This window comes from Uloborus diversus, chromosome 3, assembly GCF_026930045.1.
Source record: "Uloborus diversus isolate 005 chromosome 3, Udiv.v.3.1, whole genome shotgun sequence".
Classification (NCBI taxonomy): domain Eukaryota; kingdom Metazoa; phylum Arthropoda; class Arachnida; order Araneae; family Uloboridae; genus Uloborus; species Uloborus diversus.
This window is the reverse complement of record NC_072733.1, coordinates 100,734,264-100,757,117: the sequence shown is the minus strand read 5'-3', so window position 1 is coordinate 100,757,117 and position 22,854 is coordinate 100,734,264. Positions and strand designations below refer to the sequence as shown.

General features: G+C 34.5%; 1 protein-coding gene across 1 annotated transcript in view; it reads right to left on the bottom strand.

Annotated features, from left to right (window-relative positions):
• LOC129218399 (E3 ubiquitin-protein ligase HUWE1-like) overlaps positions 1–22,854 on the bottom strand; it is a 736,974-nt gene that overhangs the window by 459,358 nt on the left and 254,762 nt on the right. The window contains exons 24-26 of the mRNA XM_054852650.1: positions 16,834–17,115; positions 6,408–6,584; positions 839–1,084 (exon numbers count right to left, since the gene is read on the bottom strand). Coding sequence (XP_054708625.1) covers positions 839–1,084; positions 6,408–6,584; positions 16,834–17,115 — 705 coding nt within the window. The remainder of the gene's footprint in view (positions 1–838; positions 1,085–6,407; positions 6,585–16,833; positions 17,116–22,854) is intronic.

Here is a 22,854-nt window from a genome sequence, read left to right as displayed (position 1 = left end):
TGAACAGATAATTGGCGGAAAATGCGCAGGGAATTAAGAATACTTAATTTTGTAAACAAAAAAAAAAAAAAAAAAATTCTTCAAAAAATCAATTTTCCCTGATTTTTTGTTATTTTTTCAAAATTCCCTGATATTTCCCTGACTTTTCCCTGATTAATAAAGTTCCCTGACTTTTCCCTGATTTCCCTGATCTGTCGCCACCCTGTACCAAATTCCCAGTCTAACAAGAGTGGAAATGAAGATACTGTCCCCCCCCCCCCCCCTACACGTTCTTCGTCTACACTCAGAAACTCTCGAAGAAGAGGGTCCCAATGTAGGCGAAAGGAAGAGGTGTGAGGAAAAAAGAACTTTATCATCACTGACAATTAAAAATTTTTAAATTGCGAACAGTAGTGGAAACTAAGGACCTGGAAAGAGAACTAAACGACAGAAAACTTTCACCCTCCCAGACCTATTCTTTAGAGTAATGTCCTAAGACTGCCGATTGTTTTCATTTAAAACAAAAAGTTCTGGATAAAAAGACTACTAATTTTTAAAAATCGAATTAATAAAAATTGAATATTGGCTACTAGCTACTAAATGAAGGTTTGACTTTTCGGGCTAAATAATAAAGACATTTAATACAGAAGCATGGTCCGGTGAGGATAGACCCCAGACACAAGTCAAAAATAAAGAAGAAAGCTTGTGCTAAGAAAAAGGCTGTTTAAGTAAAATTTAAGATTTCTAGGACTTCCAATAGGGTGATTTCTAAGGTTATCAGTACACTAGGAAGACCTATTATTTTAAATATGAACAGGAAACAAAAGAGCTAAAAATACATAAATGAGAAATATCTTACCTGTCCTGTACGACAGACATGAATGAACATTATTATGTATGCATGTGCTGCAGACATGTAATGTAACAAAGGAGTAGACTGAGCACTTAATGTAGCATCATTTACATTAGGTGCACTAATAAGTTCCTCTAGAAGTACACTCCCACCTGGAGGATCTAAAGGGCGGTGCAAATGCTCTAAGCTCTGTAAAACTTCATTTAAATGCAGTAAACCTTGCTTTAAAACTTGGGGTTCATGAGCGAGATTCTGAAATAAAATAGTTTGAAAAGGTATGATTATTTTTAAAATAATGCAAAGCATTATGCTTAAACAGAATCAGATGAAACTATCTAATTATCTGTAAATATTATACAAATACAAATGTGATGACCAGCAACAGGCTCTTGGCCCAGCTAGGCTGGTCCTAGTCAATTTATTAGCCCCTAAAATAAATATTTAGAAACATTGTGCTAAAAGAAAATGAAGACAAACAAAAAGTTTAGGGCATTTTGTAAATTACTTCAGTAAAAATAAAAAAATAGATAAATACAATTTGTTCCACAATTACTTAGATTGTTAACAACAATATTTACTCAAACATTTTTACATTTCATGAAGACAGTAACAAAAAGCACAGTATAACCCTGATTTAACGGGATTGCAAAAAGTTATTAATAAATCAAGGAGCATATACATTCAATGCAGTTAAATGTGGACCAGTGAAATTAGGGCAATTGTTAAATCAGATATTGTTAAATCGAAGTTATACTGTAAAGATATTAAACACTTATTCTACTTAGCAAAGCACACCATATATAAAGTCTTCAAAAGTTGCCAAAAGTATCATCTCAAAAATGTAGCTTATTACATCAGTGGAAATCGTATCATGAAAAAATAATGCAAGTTCCTTTACTTCAGATTTTATGGATGAGGCACAGGTCGAAGTTTAGCTATATTTCTCTTTAGGGTTGAAGGTTACTTTAAATGGTTATTTTTATTTTACAAATTAGTTCATATTGTAAGAAATTTAATGCACTTCCTATAATTTTTTTATATGTTCTGCAAACAGATTAATATCACTCCAATTATTTATTTCTTTAACAAATTTAGTATCAGTTATTGTCTTCACATTACTAACTCCTGTTGCAGATGCATCCTTTGATGTGGACCTATTTGTGAGGTGTTTGAACTTAGTAGAGGATTATATTAGCCTGTAACAGCAAGAAGGCTGTTTAAGTATATATCAAATACAAATGTAACGACCAGCAACAGGCTCTGGGTTCTGCTAGGCTGGTCCTAGTCAGTTTATAAGTCCCCAATGCAGATCAATGGCCCTCTTAAAGCTATCCACCCCCTTGCTCATTACCACCTCTTCTGGTAAGCATTTCCAAAGGCCCTTGATCCTACTAAAGTAGTAATTTTTTATAATTTCCAGGTTAGCCTGATATTTGAATCGCTTAAAACAATCACCCCTCGTCCTGCTCTCGGTGCAAAAATTTAAGCCATTAACATCATTCATTCTGATAAATTTAAACAACTGAAGCATGTCCCCTCTGGCCCTCCTTTGTTCCAGGCTGTACATATTAAGCCTTTTAAGTCTGGTATCATAATCCAAATCTGAAAGTCCTTTTATTAGTCCAGTAACCCTCCTTTGAACTCTTTCCAATCAGAGATATCTTTCCAGAGATAAGGAGACCAAAACTGAACATTATACTCCAAATGAGATCTTACTAAACTCCTACATAACGGTAGAAGAACCTTCTTTGATTTGTTCGAAATAGATCTATTGATAAACCCAAGCATTCTGTTGGCTTTGGGCGATTCCACAAAAAGTGGTCCTGACACATTGAAATTTTTTTTCACATAAATTGAAAACAAATCTTTTTTTAGATTAAAAAATATCTATAGTTTTCAATTTCAGCATCAATTTTGTGATAAAAAAGTTTTTTATATCAGATTTTGGCCATATTTGGTAGCACACAGATAGCACCCAAAAAATGCATAGTTATAAAGGTTAATTCAAAAGCTATATTTTTCTTAATCATTAATTTTTTTTCTTGACAAAACTATGAAATAACATTAAAACAAATGTTCTACTGTAACTATGAGTTGAAAACTTAAAATTCAGATTTTTAATAAAGTTTCAACCCTAGAATACTCAGACCCTTTTTTTTTTCTTGGTAACACACGTAATGCGTAAAGTAGTAAAGTTTTCCTCCTAGCCTAAATTAGCGGGCTAAAAGAAAAATATCCCATATCATAAATGGAATTGATATGTTAGTCACATGCCTGAAGTTTCATCTTTCTACATTCGGTAGAAAATATTTATTAGAGCTTCATAAAGGAGGTAACACATGTAACATTTTTGTCTGATTTTCTTCAAATGTTGAATCTTTACATTTGAGTGTTAACGTGAGGCCGTTTTAAATGATTCATCTCAAAATATTGTGTGCTGATTATAAAACTATGTCTCAGTGAAAAAAATCAAATAATGTTTCATGTATGAATATGAGCTTAAAAAGTGTTGTACTTGAAGAAAGATGATAGAACCAGGAAAACTATTTCCATACCTAAACAAAAAATTTAAGTAAAATATTTTTTATCTATATGTATGGCAAAGAGGTTAGTGACAGAATAAAAGAAAAGGTAAAATCTTTGGTTTAGACAGAAAAGTATCAGTAAACTAAGAAAAAAAAGTCCAGCCATGGACTGATTCCCTTAATATAATAAAGCATCCAAACACAGGGTTCATACTCAATTTGGATAAAAAATTTCCATGACTTTTCCATGATTTCAGAAAAATTTTCATGACCTTGTTACGCGAAGAGAATAGTACTATTAAATGCCGAACTTGCCAATTTTCGGAAATGGGCTTTCAAAATACTTTTATGTGAGTGCTACTACATCGTTGGAGGTTACTCATTGGAGGGCACTTACTTGTGATTGAAAAAATATCAGTGCACTGCAGAAACTAATAAATTATTCTTATTTGTCTTCATCATATCAATTCAAGTAAAGTAAAAATGCAACACACTGATGTTTAAATATCTAACAAATATTTAATAAATAGGGCAGAATAGTAATGAATGGGATAAAAATTGAATGGATCATTACTAAGTTACCACTAATAAATTTGCTTCATAAAAACATTGCCTTTTGGTGTCAATAGTGCATCTACTCACCAATGTAACTGAACAATATACTATATTCGTTCATTAAAGTAAAGCCATGTTTTTGAGTTTTTCTAAATTGGATTTCAGCTGGCCACAAGGGGATCAGTTTTACGAGCTGTATGTTGGGCACCAGTGTTTTAGAGTATTAGAATTCCCCTATTTCTATATTCTATTGCCTGACTAAAATCTTCACTTTCTAAAGCTTTCAACATATTAAGATAAACTCTGGTGAATTTAATAATGAATTTTCAAACTACGAGCTCAGGTGCAATTGAATTACTCTTTTTGAGGGGTCGTAGCAAAATCAAGAAAGTGCAAGTCGACTACTACAGAACATGAAATATGAGGCCCCTAGTTTCAAAATCGGATACTTGTAGGAGCGGACAAACGCTCAACTTGTAAAAAGTCCGGTTTCGAAACTGAGGCAGACCTTCCCGCCCCATTTCAAGGGGGAAAGAAGCGGTTTTTGAACCTAATATTGAGCAGGCAAATAGGCCTTATGATTCTCTACAAGATTAACAAAAAAAAAAGAAAATCGAATTTTTTGCAAGTATCCCATTTTGAAACTAGGGGCCTCATATAAAAAGTGCAGAAATAATGGTGAATTCAAAAATAGTAATGTCCTAGTAGTAAAATCACATTACAAAAAAAGGCGAGCGGCTGTTACAGAAGCGGATTAAATTGGATTCCAAAATCGGACTTCTTTCTGAGACTGTTCAAGTTATATTCAATATTACTAAACCACTCAATATTTCTAGTGTTCTTTTAGATATTGTTACTTTCTTACTACTCAAGACATTTTTTCATGACATTAAATAAATTTCCATGACTTTTAATGAAAATATTAATTTTCCATGACTTTTCCAGGTCTGAAATTTGTTTATTTTTTTTCCATGACTTTCCAGGATTTCCATGACCCCGTGCGAACCCTGCAAACAACACCATACCTGCCAACCTCCGAGAAAAAAAATCCGGAAGATTTTTTTATTTTTATCCACAAGATTTTAACGCAAAATAAAATCAAACAGGACACCTACCCTCTTTACATTTAACAATATATTAGTTATCAATTTTATATCAATTGAACTTACTTCGTTTAGTAAATATTACTTTTATTGCTTTCTTTAAAAGTTTGGAAATAACATTTGTTACTCATCTTAAAAAAAGAACGAAGCAAAAACAGCTTGAATTGAGAGAATGAGAAGATAATTGGCGCCGAAATTGTGCCCCTAGTTGCCCGCCGCGACGCTTGCTTTGATTGGATCCCGATAAAGTCATGCGCTGTATCACTCAGTGACGTCATAATCTTGCCTCGCTTCTTCTCGTGCCATTCTCTTACGGAAGCCTTTCCTTGGCTACTTGGACTATAACGCGGTGTCGCGTTCCACAAAAGTCTCGTTAGCGCCAAAATTGGCGAGATAATTATTTTTTCTACAAAACGTGAAAAATCCGGAAGATTTTGCTCATAACCGGAAAAACGGAAAAGGACATAAAAATCCGTAAAACTTCCGGGAAATCCGGAAGGGTTGGCAGGTATGCAACACCTATCCACCTTAGGCTTTACCCTCCCAACTGTATTACCCACCTCCCTTACCATAGAGCCCCCAAAATTACACCATTAGTTTAACAGTTCGGCTCCTTCTATGAAACTTCCCCTTTACCTCTGAAATATTTACAATACCCTCTACAACTGACCCACAACCTAATGCTAACTGGGTATCCAAAGTTTGCATCCTAACTCTTCAGTCTGAGAGTTCAGCACATTTAGTGCAAATATAATCCTCTTCAAAAGCAGACTCATCCTCACCCTTATACTGGCAGAACATATGAGATAAGTCACAAGAGATCCACCTGTCCCCCTTCTCACTCTTAACCACTTTCATTATGCATATGACACCCAAGAAAATCCAAAATCAAACCCCATCAAAAAAGAGTACATACTTTAACTTCCACTTCAAGAGAAGTAAGTTCGGTTTTTGTTTATGTTTTTCTATATGTTGTTAGTGTCATAATTAAAATATTGCTTATGGAGTTCTTTAGCCTTTTAGTTGAAATATTAAATAAAGGCTATGGGATTCTGCAAGCTTTTTGCACAACTAGTGCCGAAATATTAAAGCTGAAGTAAGATGTCATATGTCGGAGTGATAACATTAGGTCTAACACATGGTTAGCAAGAGAAGAGAAGGTTTTTCACTCCTCATGGAAGTCCAAAAGTCATTTTCGACCAAAATTTTACATACTACTTTTGAGGTAAAAGGATTGAAAGTACACCTCTTGGAAACTTTGGTTTTTGTGATGACTCTTTATCTCTCAGGTACGTGATTAAAATATCTAAAATAACACTTATGCAAACATTATAATAGGGTGCAAAAAAAAAATAATAATAACAACAATAATCATAAATAAATAATAATTACCAATATAGACTTGCACACACTTGAAATTGCTTGGCATGTAGGAGTAACAGGAAAATCAATTGGTAAGTTAGGTAATCCTAAAATAGCCATCAAAGGAACTAAGCCTTTCTGTCTAACAAATTCTCGACAGTGATCATCAGTTGAATTATTGCTCAATATTGCATCAACAAATCTCATCTGAAAATTAATTATGGATAAATTAAAAATGATAGTCCATATTTCAAATACAACATCACATGACAGTGCAATTATGAAGAAGTTTAATGTTAACATTTTCTTTATTAGCATGTGATGAAAATGCTTATAAATATGACCACCCATACTTGAAAATTTTGTCACATATATTTATAATAGTATGCTTTCTTTTACATTATTTCTGTCTTTCCAAAAAATCTGCCAAAAATCAACACTAGATGCGAGTTAGCTATTTCTATTCTAAAAATGCATTTGACATTACAGTCATTAAATTTCTTTGCGCATTAAAGTATTGCCACCAGCAAATTTTAGCATTTTCTTTTCTCTTTTAACAAAGCATGGGTGCGTATATATTGAGACAGATAGACAAAGATAAAATCATTCAAACTTTTCATTAAATTACCTTTAACTACACATTAAAGTTTACAATTTAAAATAAAAAACTAAAGCGTACTATTCTACCAGTAACAATAGATTTATTTTTGAAATAAACTAAAATTGTAACATTCTATATGCATTTTTATTGCTCATAGAGTTATGTTCATTATAACAACCCCTGTAGTTGTTATAATGAACATGACTCTTGTATTGACAGACAGATAGACAAAGATAAAATCATTCGAACTTTTCATTAAATTACCTTTGACTACACAATAAAGTTTACAATTTAAAATAAAAAATTTAAGTGCAATATTCTACCAGTAATAATAGATTTATTTTTGAAATAAACTAAAATTGTAAAGTTCTATATGCATTTTTATTCCTCATAGAGTTATGTTCATTATAACAACCCCTGTAGTCCAAATAAAATCGGTAGCTATAACGAAATGTCGTTGTAATGCAAAGTGCCTGTTTTTTTTTAAAAGTTTTATTTTAAAATACTGGACTATTGTTTATAAGTCATGCTTTATTTTAAAATAGAACCAAGAAACTAGCAAAATAACAAATAATTACAGGTATAAAATAATAAAAACTTCACATAAATTGCAAGAAAATTTAAAATGCTCCGTGTGGTGAGTGGAGCAGAATTGTCACAATATAGTGCAAGGAGTGTCATAAGAGGCGACTAAAATGGACACCCAATCCAAGGTGTGAGGCATCGTGTTGATAGATGAATGGCATCTGGATTGTATGATGTCTGAAAAGTCTTCTCAAGGAACTGGGCAAAACCTCGTTGTAATTTGCCTTGCTCATAGAGGGTGGTTGTGCGGGTGTCGACCTTTTACCACACCACAGTTCCCAGCTCCCGTGGAGTTGGTGGCTGGTTTGAAGGAGAAAACCAGCAACGTTGCTGGAGGAGGTGAGGGTTTGGGTCTGCAACCTACCGAACAAGAGGGGGTGAGGGTCTAAAATCCACTGATTCTGCAGTAAGGGGGCAGGGAATACTCATTTTTGCACAAGAATGCAACAAGTGCAGGTGGGAGTGGGGGAGGCTGGTACAGGAGGCAAAAGTCACTTGGCCAGCCTTTCCTGAGAAGGCAGAAGAAATTAAACATCTTATGTTGGAGGTTTGAACTCCTTCCCCTGCACAAACTGCTGCCCTGCACAAACTGCTGCAGAAGGAGAGAACCAGCAACCTTGCTACTGGAAGAGGAGAGCGTGCAAGTCTGCAACCCACCGATTCTGCAGGAGGGACGCAGGGAGTATTCATTTGTGCACAAAAATGCAACAGGCCCTGGCACAGGCAGGAGAGGAAGAGGCTGGTATGGGAGGCGAAAGCCACCAGACCAACCATTCCTGAGAAGGCAGGAGAAACCAAATGTCTTCAGTTGGAGGTTTCAACTCCTTCTCCTACACAAACTGTTGTATCTTAACGAGTATGGACAAGCCAGCCATAGTCCTATCTAGGCTCAAGCAGCGACTATGTCTAAGATGGTTGTTGTGAGAGAAACCATCCCGTTGAAGAGGTTATCTTGCGATGACATTGAACATATTCGCCTTGTCATCCTAAGAAGGACAGACCTGATTCTCTCAGGGGATCTTATGCGAAAAATACTGGCTTCTTAACAAAAATAATGTAGGGAAGGTTTTTGGTCTTCTTACTGATATTACACCTTAAAGCAGCACCGTGCTATAATGGTTATCAATAATGATCTAATTTGCAGAGAATACCTCTTTAATGAAGAAACTATTACTCACACCCTGTCTGATTGCGAAGTGCTTTCTGCCTATAGCACCTTAATCATTATTTGCCTGATCCCTGTGAGATTCATGATATTCCTATTCTGTATTTACATGAAATATACCGCCTGCTCAGTCAGTTCCAGCCGAGGACTGCAGTTTCATGCTTATTAGCACTAATCAGCCCGGCATAGGAGCGACTGAGCTGGAGGTGGAAAACCTCTTACGGAAGCCAAGAGTGCCAAACAAACTGGTAGCTACCGTATTTTCGGGAATAAGTGTTGGCCTAGCGCCCCTTAAATTATAATTAACAAGTTTCAACTAGTTTTTCTCACCACTTATCTCACGATAGTATCAGTCAACTGCCTAATCCTAGTATGGGAGAAATTTTTTAACGATGTTTTTCGACCTTCTAATGCGGATGCTTGAAGATGTATCTCGCACATGCAGTCGCCGATCCATGACGTCACGATCTTTACGTAATCGACGAAGCATCGTAACTGATCGGCAGTTTATCAGAAGGGGATTTGGCGTCCGCATGCTAATGAGTTGACTTAGGATATAAGGAAAGGTTTCGAGTAGGAAATTGACTTCTTCGGCGTTTTTCTCTCTGGCTAGTTTACTCGTGCGCTCGTTTGCTTTTATGCAACGATGTGGTTTTAATCTTAATAGATAGTTAATAGATTGATATAGCTCAGCTCTAGTTCGCGTTATTTTTCAAATGTTTTTAATAATCTTAAACTAACTTTACTAAATTACCAAATAAATTTGGTTTTTATTTTAAGTTGTCTTCAACTATTTTTTAATCATGCATTTCTAGTCATATATTTAATTAGGTTATCGCATTTGGAGGTTATTTGTCTTGAGCATTCTCTTACTCATTAAAAGGTTATGGGCAACCTGGACTCTGTTTTCGATAGCCTATATTTTCAGTAGGACTAGAGATGGAAATGATGGTTTTGACGTCTGTGATAGTTTTCGATGGGGGGCCGTATAGAAGATTTTTTTGACAAGAGCATACTGATGATAACTATTAGATTATTAGTGCTCATTGATATTGTCTTCCGACTTTGTGTCAAAATAATGGCAAATCCCCAGATAACTATTGAGAAATTAAATGGCACAAATTATGTGTCATGGGCAGCGGATATGAAATTTGTCCTGATGGAGAAAAACGCCTGGGACATTGTAACTGGTAAGGAAACAGCGCCAGTATTCTCTAAAGATTCAGGATTTACTGATAGAAACGTTCGTGAGTTTTTGGCCAGAGAACGAGCGGCATTATCTTTAATATATTTTTTTTGTAGACAATGAATTCAAAAGAATCATAGAGCATTGTGAGTCGCCAGAAAAATCGTGGGAATGTCTAAAAGCACACTTTTATCCTAATAACAGATGTGTGCATATGCGGACTTTCACTGAGTTAACAAACTGTTGAATTCAGCAAGGCGAATCCATAAATCTGTTCGCATCAAGAATTCGTCGAATTTACGACAGAATACAGGGAATTGACAAGAATTTTTTGGAGTCATACTTAAATTTTCAAGTTTTGAGATATCTTCCATCAGAATATGACAGCATTTGCCAATCAATTTTGAGAAAGAAACCCAAGGACTTTTCTTTTGATGCGATAGTACAGGACTTAATTTCTGAAGAGAGCAGATTAAAACTGAAGGATGAGGATAATATTAGCACCAACTACGTTGCTCCAAAAGAAAAAAGATTGTGCTTTAATTGCGGACGTACAGGTCACATACGCAAAGATTGTAGTTTTCCAGAGAGGAACCGCGGAGGAAGTCCATCAACAAGCTCCAAGAAGTTGAATTATGGCCAGAGGAGGTCAAGAGGAAGAAACAGGAACCAGTATACCAGAAGAGGCAGCTCCTCATCACCGAAAAAGTGTGAGTACCCTTTCAAGACATTTTTTTATTTCGGAAGCGAAATTTAACGAGATAGACTGTAATCCTTCATCATGGGCATTTGATTCGGCGGCCAGCCATCACTTCGCAAATAATAAGAACTTTTTCCATAAATATGAACCTGTAAATGATCGAAAGATGGTCGTAGCAGTGCAAAATCATGTTTTTCCAATTGAGGGAGTTGGAGAGATAAAGTTAAAGTTCGGTCCTAAGACCATTAATTTGGTAAATGTAATGTATTTGCCGCATTTGCAAAGAAATTTACCGTCTGGTCCTAGATTTGACCAAGCGGGAGCATGTTTTAAAGGGGGAAAAGATTTGGTAACTGTATCAGATAATGGCAAAACGATTTTTAAAGCTAAACTATCTAATGGCATTTATTTTGTTAACCCAAAGGTAATTTCGGAAAATGTACATAAAAATGTTAATTATGAAGTTAGTAGTATTGAAAGCTTAGAATTATGGCACAAAAGATTTGCTCATGTAAATGTCGATAATATAAAGAAAACTGTTGAATATAAATGTACTAGGGGTCTACCAGTTTTTAAAAATGATAAAGTAAATTGTGAAGATAAATTAGGAAAGTTCAGACGCGTATCTTTCGAACCAATGGACGAAATTAGATCGAAGAAACATTTAGAATTAATTTATAGTGACATTTGGGGGCCATCGAGTATAGAAGGCAAAAGAGGTGAATGATACTTTCTTTCAGTAGTTGACAATTATTCCCGTAGGACGTCATTGTACCCATTGAAAAATAAAAATCAGGCAGCAGAAATTCTCAATCATATTAAAAGGGCACAGAGATTTCTGGGAACAAAGCTGAAAGCAATAAGAACTGACAATGGAGGGGAATTTTCAAATACAATTTTAAGTAAATTACCCTGAGCAAAACGGGGCGGTTGAAGTATTTAACAGAACTGTGGCAGATGGTACTAGTGTAATTTTAGAAGAGTGGTATAGGTAAAAACTTTTGGCCTGAAGCCATGTTGTATTTCACGTACACCTGGAACCGAGTGTGTCATAGAAATCAAAAACTAACTCCTTTTGAGTTATATGGGGGAAAATCACCCTCAATCAGACATTTAAACCCTTTTGGATGCGTAGCCTACGTTGGTGTGCCGAAGCAACGTCGGCAAAAGCTTGATCTGAAAGCCCAAAAAGGAATTTTAATTGGGTATGTATTTCGAACATAAGGGTATCGAATCTGGTTTTCAGAAAGTGATAAAATTATAGAGACCATAAATGTCAGATTTAATGAGGGAAAAAGTTTCAAAGACGAATTTGAGTTTAAACGCAGTGGAGTCGTGATGGGCACCATAGAATGGTTAAATGTACCAAAATCGGATGTGGATGAAATTCCTGATGAGGAAATCCTCAAAATTCCCGAACTACCACCAGTTTATTCAGAAACAGAAGAATCAGATTGGGGGGGGGGGGAACTGAATAATCAGATGATGAAAGTGATAAATGTTTAAAATTAACAAAATGGGTAAGAAAAGTCGTACCAAGACCCGATGGATCTCGTAACGACATCTATTATTTTGAAAAAGGAAGCAACAAACGATTGAGATCAATTTATGATATAAAGAAATATTGCAGAAAAAATAATATTGTTTATCAGCCAGATATATTTTGCTTTAAAGATAAAAATACTACTGAAGGAGAGATTGATAATTCTGTAAACAGTAACGTAATTAATGAATTTTCTCAAACATGACTAGGACATCAAATCATTATTCCTTACACTTACAAACAAGCTCTTAAAACGCGGGAAAAGGACAATAGGGAAGTATTCGATTTTCTATTTTTATTTTTATATGATAGAGTAACATACATGAACATCATCTGCGAAAAAATTTTTACGATACGACTAATACTTTTTTTAAAAATAATTTTTTAAAGTTCACGCGCGAGTGACGTCATTTGCTTGTAAGTCCTTTGACTGACGTCACTGCCGCGCTGCGAGGCGGCGGGGTTGGCTAGGACAAAGAAGTGCTTGGCGATCTTTGGGGGAAGGCGCGGGAAAACAAGAGCCTTCTAACAGCAGCGCGCATAAAAGGCTAGTGAAAATCCTTTGCTGTCTGTAGGGTTTAATGCATTCTGCGATTGTTTTTAATTTGATTTTCTTTGTCATGGCTAGTAGAATCAATTACAAGTATTGCTTCGTTCCTGGATGCGTATCTACATCTAAAAAAACTCCTCACAAGCGATTTGTTATTGTTCCGTCCCAGCAGGATCTTCGAAAGAAGTGTTTTCAAGTGTGTTTATTAATTAAAATTTGAAAATGAAAATTTGCACTTCATTTTAATTAAAAACTATGTCAAGTGAGAAATACAGTTTGAAATATATGTTCACAACTGTTCATAAATAAATGTTTAATAAGCATATGAGATATTTTTAAAAAAATGCAAGTAAACAAAGGAATTTAAACCCTGCACAATAAACTTGAATAGAAAGTAATAGATGCATTACTATTTCCATTTTAATAACAATGCAAAAACTATTAATACTTTCTTTTTAACATTCAAACTATCTTCAAATTTTAACTATTACAAATTGATAATTTAAAAATACATTTTCAGTTTATCACCAGAAGCGTTTCTATATATACAAGACATTTCTCACATGCAAAAAGGTACTTATTTTATGAAATGAACACCATTTTCACATTTATTATTTTTATCAAAAGAGCAAAAAAAAAATATTTTTCCTTTTTTTGCTAAGTTGCACAAAAACTCAAGGATAATTAACATTTATTAATGGATTTAAAACAATTTTCCGCAAAAAAAAAAGCAGATCAACTTTTATTGCCAACAAAGCGAAAAATTTTCATGCAAAAACTGCTCTAAAACTTAGTACTGGAATCACTTGCAGTAAGGTTGTTACAAAATGCGCGCCTCATTAAAAGCCGCCAAGTAAGAACTGGAATAGCGCTCTTACATTGTAATTTATATATTCAGATAAAAAAACCATCGACACACAAATGGAAATGATCAATCTTGATAAGGGAAACTAATGCGAATAATATGAACTGCAAACATAGACGGATATGTACGTACAATTTTAAAGAATAACAATGGTGAAACTTTGTTGTTTCACTCCCCGTACTTCTAGGGCATTAAATCTCTCGTCCTTTCGAAAAAAGTCAAACACCATGAATGACTTTACTTGAGGAAGGTTATTGGATCGACCTTTCGTGAATCCTAGCTCCATGATGGAAAAAATGCTGGTTAAAGGCTTTAAAAAGGCTGAAAAAGACAGTGCTATTCACCTCCTGGTAGGCGCAACACGGCATGGAAATGGAGCTCTGATCGGAACAGGGAAATGACGTCAGCTGCTGACGTTTTAGGCCACACCTCTTTTTTGCGCATCGCTCTTTAAAAAATTCATAAAAAATCAATCGTTGGTTTTAAAAATCCGGCCATGGTGAATTTTTGTGTTTTGTAAGCCTGTCAACATTGTGCAATAGTTAAAATTGGAATATTTGATAGGTTGATACTTCCCTATTGGATAAGTTCAATGCAGGAAGAATTAAAAGTGATACAAGATCGCAAAGTGTGGAATCTTGTCGAATTACCGCATGATTCTATTCCAATTGGTTCTCGCTGGGTTTTTACAGTCAAAAGAAATGAAAATGGGGAAATTTTGAGATACAAAAGTCGCCTAGTAGCTTTAGGGAATTTTCAATTGAAATATGAGAGTCATGATCTTACGTACTCGCCAGTTGTAAATTTCAGCATTTTATAAGATTTTTCTTTTCTCGTTTGGTGGTAAAATTAAACTGGGTAAACATCCAATGTGATGTGAAAAATGCTTACCTTTATGCACCTATTTCAAAACCTATATATATGAAACAGCCACCTGGTTTTGTAGAAAAGGGGATGGAAAACTTATATTGTAAACTAAATAAAGCAATTTATGGACTCCACCAGAGTGGACGATTGTGGTTTTACGAAATAGAAGAAAAAATGATCTCAATAGGTTTTTGTAAATTTGAATGGTGTAATTGTAACTATTATTTATAAATCTTCTGTACTTTTACTTTTGTATGTAGATGACATTGTTTTATTTGGAAAGAGTCAAAATGATATACAAACTGTTTTAGAATTGTTACAAAAATACTTTGATCTAAAAATTTTAGGTAAAACTAAAAAATTACTAGGCGTGGAATTTGAGGAGGATTTGAATTGTTTTTCATTAAGTCAAATTGGCTATATTGAAGAAATTTATAAACGTTTTGAGAAATTCAATATCCTTATCTCCTCATTGCCGATAAGTAAAGGTATTATATACACTAAACTAGATTGTCCAAATAACGATCAAGATGTACAAGATATGTCAAAAATACGGTACAGGAATTTGTTAGGTTGTCTTTCGTTTCTAGCAAACAGAACAAGACCAGACATTAGTTACACTACAAATGTTTTTAGCCAATTCCAAAATAACCCCGGTATAAAGCATCGGAATGGTTTATTAAAACTATTAGGCTATGTTTCTAAAACTAGAAATTACAAACTTAAATTGCAATATAATCAAATTCAAGTTGTAACATATTCTGATGCATATTTCGCCTCGAACAGAGATGATAGAACTTCACTCGGAAGTCAGATTGTTTTCATTAACAAATCGCCGATTTCATGGCGAACATTTAAGCAAAAGTGCATTAGTTTATCAACGATGGAATCAGAGTTTATTGCAATGACAGAGGCCGGCAAAGAACTTCTTTGGTTTCATAGAAGCATTGATGAATGTGTTAATAAGGGGGTAATTAATAAGGAACACAAAATTAAATCTGTGTTAAAAGTTGATAATCAAGCTACAATAGGTTTTGTGAGATCACCCATCGAAAATTATAGAACAAAACATATTGATGTAAAGCTTTTTTATATATGCGATTTAATTTATAAAGATATATTTGATGTTGAATTTGTTAAAAGTAAAAATAACATGTCTGATGTATTTACTAAGCCTTTGTCTCGATCTGAACTAATAAAGTTCAGTGAAAATGTTTTTGTAATGTAATTGTTTTTGTGATATTTTCAGTAATTTAATTTTTTTGAAAATGTTGTAATGTGGGGCTTATCTCCAACTAAAACCTTTTTTAATTGAAGTCCTAAAATGCAATTTTTGGTTGCCATTGGTGGCATTTAAGGAGAAGCATGAGAAGGTGGGGGGGGGGGGTCTCAAACAGAAAATTTTCAAAATTAAAGCCATGAAAATGCAATATTAGGCTCTTTGGTCTCGTTTGCAATTTCTCTGAGGACAGCAGTATTTAGAGATCATCAAAGTGTCTAAAGTCAGGAACAAGAAATGATGAAATTGATGGAACAAAATTTTGGAAATAATAGTTCTGTTCGAGGAGAGGCATAACATTTCTCTCCCAATTAAGACCTAAATTTCTTTTCTAATTCTCTTCTTTTTTTGAAGTAAAACACATGTGTTAAAATTTGTTATCTTTTCAAAATATTTTCTTTTTTTCTAAAAATAAAAATTCCTACGATCATAAGGTTTTGGGAGGGGCCATGCTCTAGATCTGCCCTTGGCTAATAGTACTCGTATTACTATCAAAAACTAGTAGAATCAGTGCCGGTAACACTGTTTGTTTCACAACAGTGAGAACTTATTCAACTACCCAATAAGAACAGCAAATTTATGATTAACTCATTAAATCTGTACTTTTATCATTAACTCTGTTTAGTTATGAATTTTTAAACTACAATTGGCTCTCTGTTTAACAACTTTCTCTATTTAAAGACGGCTTATCATCCTGGATGCTCCACTGTAGTTTTGAAAGCTTTCTATTTAAGGATGCAAATTAAGGACGATTTTTTGTGGTCCCTTGAAAGTCGTTAAACAGAGAGTCAACTGTATTTTGGTTACGGCATCTCTACAGCTATGAAGATTTTCTAGACAGTTCCAAAAGGGACTTGGTAATTTTTTAAGTGCACACATCATTCACTTGTACATTGGAGGATTAAATTTAATAACCTTGATTATACTGTGTTTTTGCCTGTATTGCTTGTCTCCTCAAATTGCAAGTTATAACAAGAGCCTGCCTGCATAGGGTCAGTTTTATCACTAATGATTCTAAAAGCTTGAAAAAAATAAATAAATAAAAAGCTTAAATATTTCTAAAAAACACTCACATCATTCAAGTTAAGTAATAAAGGATGAAAAACATAATTTACCACATTAAGAATATAATCCACCAAAGGTACAGCAGTTTTTGAACCATAACTATTTGTTTCTCCAGTATTGCAACGATCATTTAAAGGTTTGGGCAAGGAACCTTGAACAGGGCCTCCACCAGTATCTTCATCATCATCATCTTCTTCATCAGAAGACCCAGCTTCATTTGATAAGCTTGCAGCAATTCTAGTTACAGTGGCTGCTATAGTCTCAGGTTTCGCTGTAGGTCTCGAACAAATAAATTTTGGATCTCTGCCCATAGCACATAGTTCTTCTAACAACTAATAGAATAGAAAAATAAAGAAATAAAATAATAGCAATACATTATATAGCTAAAATTTTTCCGTTTCATGCAAAAACAATTAAGAATTCTATCATTGATAGGGAATTAAATGTTTACTTAAAAATTTCAAGTTAGAAATGCACCTGGAACTTTCAATCCTTGACAATCTTATTTTCGAGAAAAGTCATAATCCTTCCTTATAGCGCATCTGTCCCAAGACAATGCAAAAAGATGACAATGAAAATGTGATAAAACTGAGGTTCCTTAAAAAGTAACAATTCAATTACAGGGATTGCGCTAAGGATTTCAAATTGTTCGCCAGTAAATTAGCCAAATTTTTAAAGTGTTAGCCAAATTTCAAAAGTCTTAGTCAAAGACTAACTTTTACTCATTTCAATGTATTTTTGTCTGTAGAAATATTTAATCAGAAAGTGAAGTATAACTTAATTTTTGACAATTTTTTGAGGATAAGGGCAGGGGTATACCTAGGAATTTTTGTCCGTTTTTAGGAATTTGGCGAGAAAAAAAAAGCAAATTAAGTAGTTTTTACACAAATCATATGTAATTTTTCAAAGGAAAAAATGGCTAAAAACAACTTCAAGATATTTATCATTCTTTAATAAATTTGAATGTAGAAATAAAAGCTTTTAACGAAGTAACGACTGCATTCCTATCTTACTCCGATGTTTCAGATATCGAACAAAATGAAACAAACGTGCCATTCAACAAGGCATCCGCCAACATTTTCTACTCGGTAGCCATGCTGTGCACTCGATATCCTGTTAGGCATAAATGCATGTTAATAACAACAATAAATAATCCTATCTCATCACCTCACAACACCAATAGTAAAAGAATGTTTTTTGTTACTTACGATGTATTACCAATCATTCTGCATGACGGGGGTAAAAGATTCTTATCAGCACTCATTCACATTGGTCGAATCGACCGAATGTTTGTTTTCACTTTTGTCCACCTTTGGCGGGAAATACGTAGTGGATGACGTCACATCGAAGCTTCTAGAAGGAATCTGATGGCACGTGTGCTTAACGATAGCAGTGATGAGTGTCCGTTCATGTGACTCGGATATGCTAATGACCAGGGCGATATTTAAACTACTCACGGCTTATGTTCTCTCTCTTTAATCATCTCTCGTCGTTGTAGGTGGTCACTAGATCGGTATTCGAACTTGCTTGTTCGTTCCGCTCGCCCTTTATTGAAAATGATGAGCTGGAGTTAGCTTATTTCCAAATGGGTTTCTTCGTCGAAGTTTTTAGTCGATAGTCATGCAGTTTGCATTGCAGTATTAGTTATCTTGTGCAAAAGTAGCAAGTGGAGAGATTATGTTCTTAGTATTTATTTTTATCATTTACAGCATGTTTTAACTATTTACATTATTGTCTAAATAAACGTCATGAAAGTTAGAAATGGTTTGTTAGTCTTATTTCAGAACTCACTCTGCTACGATCAAAGGAAATATTAGGGAGATATTATTAGATTAGAAATTCTCCCCAACATATCCAATCAGCGAGAAGCGCAAGTACAGTGGCGCAAAGACGCGAGAGTCAAACGTCGTCCTTCCTCCGATCCGAAGGACGGTAACGCTCCGATCCGATGCTAACGCGTGTGCGCGCACTTTAATCCGCTCGGAGTGGTCCGAGGATAAAACAACTTGATAGCGAAAAATGTCTATTTGAGAAATATTCTCAACAATTCATTTTGAAAACTAAGTGTAAATGTTTTTACTCACTTGTATTTCTTTAATAATGAAAAGGCAGTTAATCTTGTCCCTTAAAGGACGCTTGTTTCAAATCGCATATCGGGAGAATCAATGTGTAAACATCAGAACGGCTTCGAACAACGTGTTTCGTCATGAAGGAGGATGTGACGTCAGAGCACGAGGGGAAATGATGTAATCTCCCGATAGCTCCGCGGCAAATCGAATGTTCTGGAAGCATCTAGACTGAGCTCTTACGTAGGCATATCCGGCGTGACGTGCATTGAGTGCGCTGTATTATATAAGCAGGGGGAAATGAGAAGGAAATCGCTACTTCCTTCTTCTGCTCGCGTTTCTCATTTTCGACTGACGATAGTCGTATTTTTGAGAGGATCGTTCGCTGTTGAGGTGACCTCCTGCACTTAGGGGATGGCTTTTAGAATTTCACCATGAGAGTTAGGGACTTAAAATTTTTTGAAATATTTTAGAGTAGTTTATGTTAGGGTGTCAAATGTTTTTTTGGAAAGATGTTCTTTTGGAACATTAAGATTGATTTGAGTATTGTTGAAGTACCTCATACTTGTTTATACTATTTATCAAAGTTAAAGTTTATTTTACAGTTGTTAATTATTGGATTTATGAATAAAATGATTTAGACTTACAACTTGAATTCTGACATTTCATTCACTTGATAGCTACAGAAATGTGAAACAGAAAGGCATCTACTAAACTTGGTGTTTACCTTCCTTGCAGGAGTTAGACACAATTTGTTAGGTCAACAAGAGGGTTATGGGCCCAGACTGCCCTTCCCTATTCACATTCCGTCGGCTTGAGTAAAGTGAATTTGAAGAAGAAATGTTGTTGTATGAAATATCGAATAGAAATTTGGAAGTTAATTTTTTAGAGCGATCTCATCAAAGCAATGAGATGAAAGAATTTATGAATTGAAGAAGAAACGAAATTTTTTTCCAGTAAAGAACTATGTCCACACAAACCGTTAAAATTGAAGAATTGAATGATTCGAATTATGTCGAATGGGCGACAAACCTCAAGTTCCTGCTAATGGACCGGAACTGCTGGAACATAGTAAATGGAGAGGAAGAAGAACCGATCGAGAACAAAGAGGCAGGAATTACAAAAGCGGATATTAAAGATTACCATGATCGGAGGAGAGCAGCAGTTTCGATGATTTTTTTAAACATTGATCAACGACTTAGGAAGATTATCGAAAATTGAGAAGATCCCCGAGAATCATGGAAAAAGTTGAAATTGTTCTTCTACCCAGATAACAAATGCGCCCAGATGCAACTGCTTATGGAACTGCAAAATTCAAAACCTGAATGAAATGAAAATATTTCCCTTTTTGCGGCCAGTCTACAACGATTGTTTGATCGAATTAAGGTTACATATCCCGAATATCCTGAGGACTGTATCTGCTTCCAGCTTTTACAGAACTTGCCTAAAGAATATGATCATCTCGTCCAAGCAATGCTTATAAGGAGTGACCAGGATTTCAAGTTCGAAAAACTGGTAGTGGATCTTGTGGTTGAAGAGAACCGCATGGTTTTGAAGACGAAAACTAGGGAGCGGCTTGAGGCGAGACCCACGTGATAACAGGCCAGACAACTCCCCTCCCCCCCGCTTCGTTACGCCACCAGTAGTCGATCTTTGAACTTGGCGTGAAACTTAAAAACAGTGCAGTTTACCAGTAGTGTTGCTTGCTCTGGTTGATATAGATGAAATAGGAAATATGTAACTTCGGATGCACATTTTTGAATACAATTCTGTTGGATTTATCTCTTCCTTCCCACGTACCGGAATGTAGAGGCAATTAAAAAATATATGTATAATATAAGTCTTAAGTGTCTGCTGAGTGAAAAGTGAGTCAGCGAGTTCCGCTGCCGAACAACCTGCATGTAAAGCAAAAAGCTGGGCGCCTCATGGAATAAATTTTAAAGTTCGGAGGTAAGTACTCTTTTCTCAGATAAACAAATTTACATTTTATGCAGTTAAGATTTCTTAAGTTTTCCTCCATTACACAAACAATTGTCAGTTTCCTTTCCGATATCTTTGTCTGTAATTTGTAATTTCAGCATACTGCTTTAATATTTGAAACGGTTAACTTGCAACTTTTTATTTCTTTATTTTTTCAACTTTGAACACATTTATTCGAAATGGATTTTCCAAACTAACAATATACATATGTCAAAATTTTCTGCGAATATACTTGTTGCTATCAGAAGCGTAACTTGGTGTTGATATTCAGTAAAAATGTAAACAAGTTTATTGAAACAGGCTTTTAACTGAACTAATCTTATATTTTCGGTTTCGATTAAATTGTTTTATACGCTAGCATGTGTTATTTTGATCAAAAAACATTCCTTGATGGGTTTCCGTAGTTCTGAGATAAAAGATTAGATTTGAACGCCGGAGGTCGTGGGTTCGATACTTAAACATTTCCCCCCAACTACGCCCCTGCAATGTTATTCAAACAAGCTGGTTCTGTGCGTAAATTAAAAAATATATATGGTTTTTTTTTTTCACTGTTGTCTTTAGGTTTTATGATATTTATGCACACATTGTGGTTAAGTTAACGGTATTCATAATTTCTGGGCTTGCCAAAGATTAATTTTGAGCAGTGGATACACAACGTGTTTTTGCCAAATGCTCTATGCTTGTTTGTTTATGCTTAAAAAGGGCAAAATGTCTTGAACTACATATTTTTTGAACTCCTTGGGTTTTCTGTTAATAAGCTTTCAGGAACTCTGAAACTGTAACATAAATTGAATTAAAGGGCTGTCTATAAAGTATGTTAAACTTTTGAACAAATCCCCCCCTCCTCCTTGTTACATGTAACGCTGTTCAACATGAGCATATTGTTATAAACAACGCGTGATGTCACACTTCTTGTTATCCCCTCCCTTCCCCCTGTCACAAAACTGTCACATTGATTTACTAAAAGAGCATACTTAGCAAAATGTTGATCTAAATTTAACATATATGAGGTTTTAAGTATTAAAGAAAGTTGCTAAAATGGTCATTCTATGAAAAGTTTTTTGAAAAAGATTACTTTGTCATCAATTAATGCTTTTTAAAATAATTTTTAAAAAGCCTAAAATGATGAACAATTAAAGCCCCCCCCCCCCCACACACACACAAGAATCATTAGCAGCAGAAAAAGCTAAAAATGGGAAAGTAGCCGAATTCCAAAAAAAAAGGCTGTTTAGATATTGAATACATTTTTTGATATACAACATACAGTATTCATGATGTATCATTCATTCTTTAATTAACGTTTTTCAAGTTGAATTCCTGTGTAATTTTTCGAGAGTGCCCACCGAAGGGGGGGGGGGGTCGGAATCATAGTCTCATAGTAATGATAGCTTTTCAACGGCTATAGTTATAAATAACTGTGCCCTTGAAATTTTAAGGGAGATGGAGATGTTTTTTTTTTTTTTTTTGAAGGTTTCATAATTGAAGGGGGTAGGGCACCGTCTACTTTGGGGATGGCACCCAAGCATTCACGTCTTTTTAAAAGCATAAATTTGCTCAGCTAAGTTAACATTAATAATCTGGTATTATGTACTTTAATTTGATGTTATGTCTTTGAAACATATTGCAGTCCTGTTTCCCGTTTACTTAAGTAAAAATGTTTATTTATTTTTTAAAATTTCATTTAATTCTTATTCAAATACAATAGTAATATTATTTTTTGTTTTGATGTAATTGTAAAATGAAAGTTCATTTCTTTATTTGAATACTTCTTAAGACTTAATGTTTCAATACAATATACGAGTACTTAAAATGCGATTAGTTAAAAAACAATTTCTAATGAAAAATAAGACTGTGTTTATTTATCACTTTGTTTTAACATGATTGTAAAATAAAATCGTGTTTAGTTATTTGAATACTTTGTAAGACTATGAATTAAGCTCAGTGTATTTTTTAATGTATGATTATCGGTTCCTTTTTATGTTTTCAAATGAAAAAGTAGAACTTGTAATGCTACTTGAATAACAG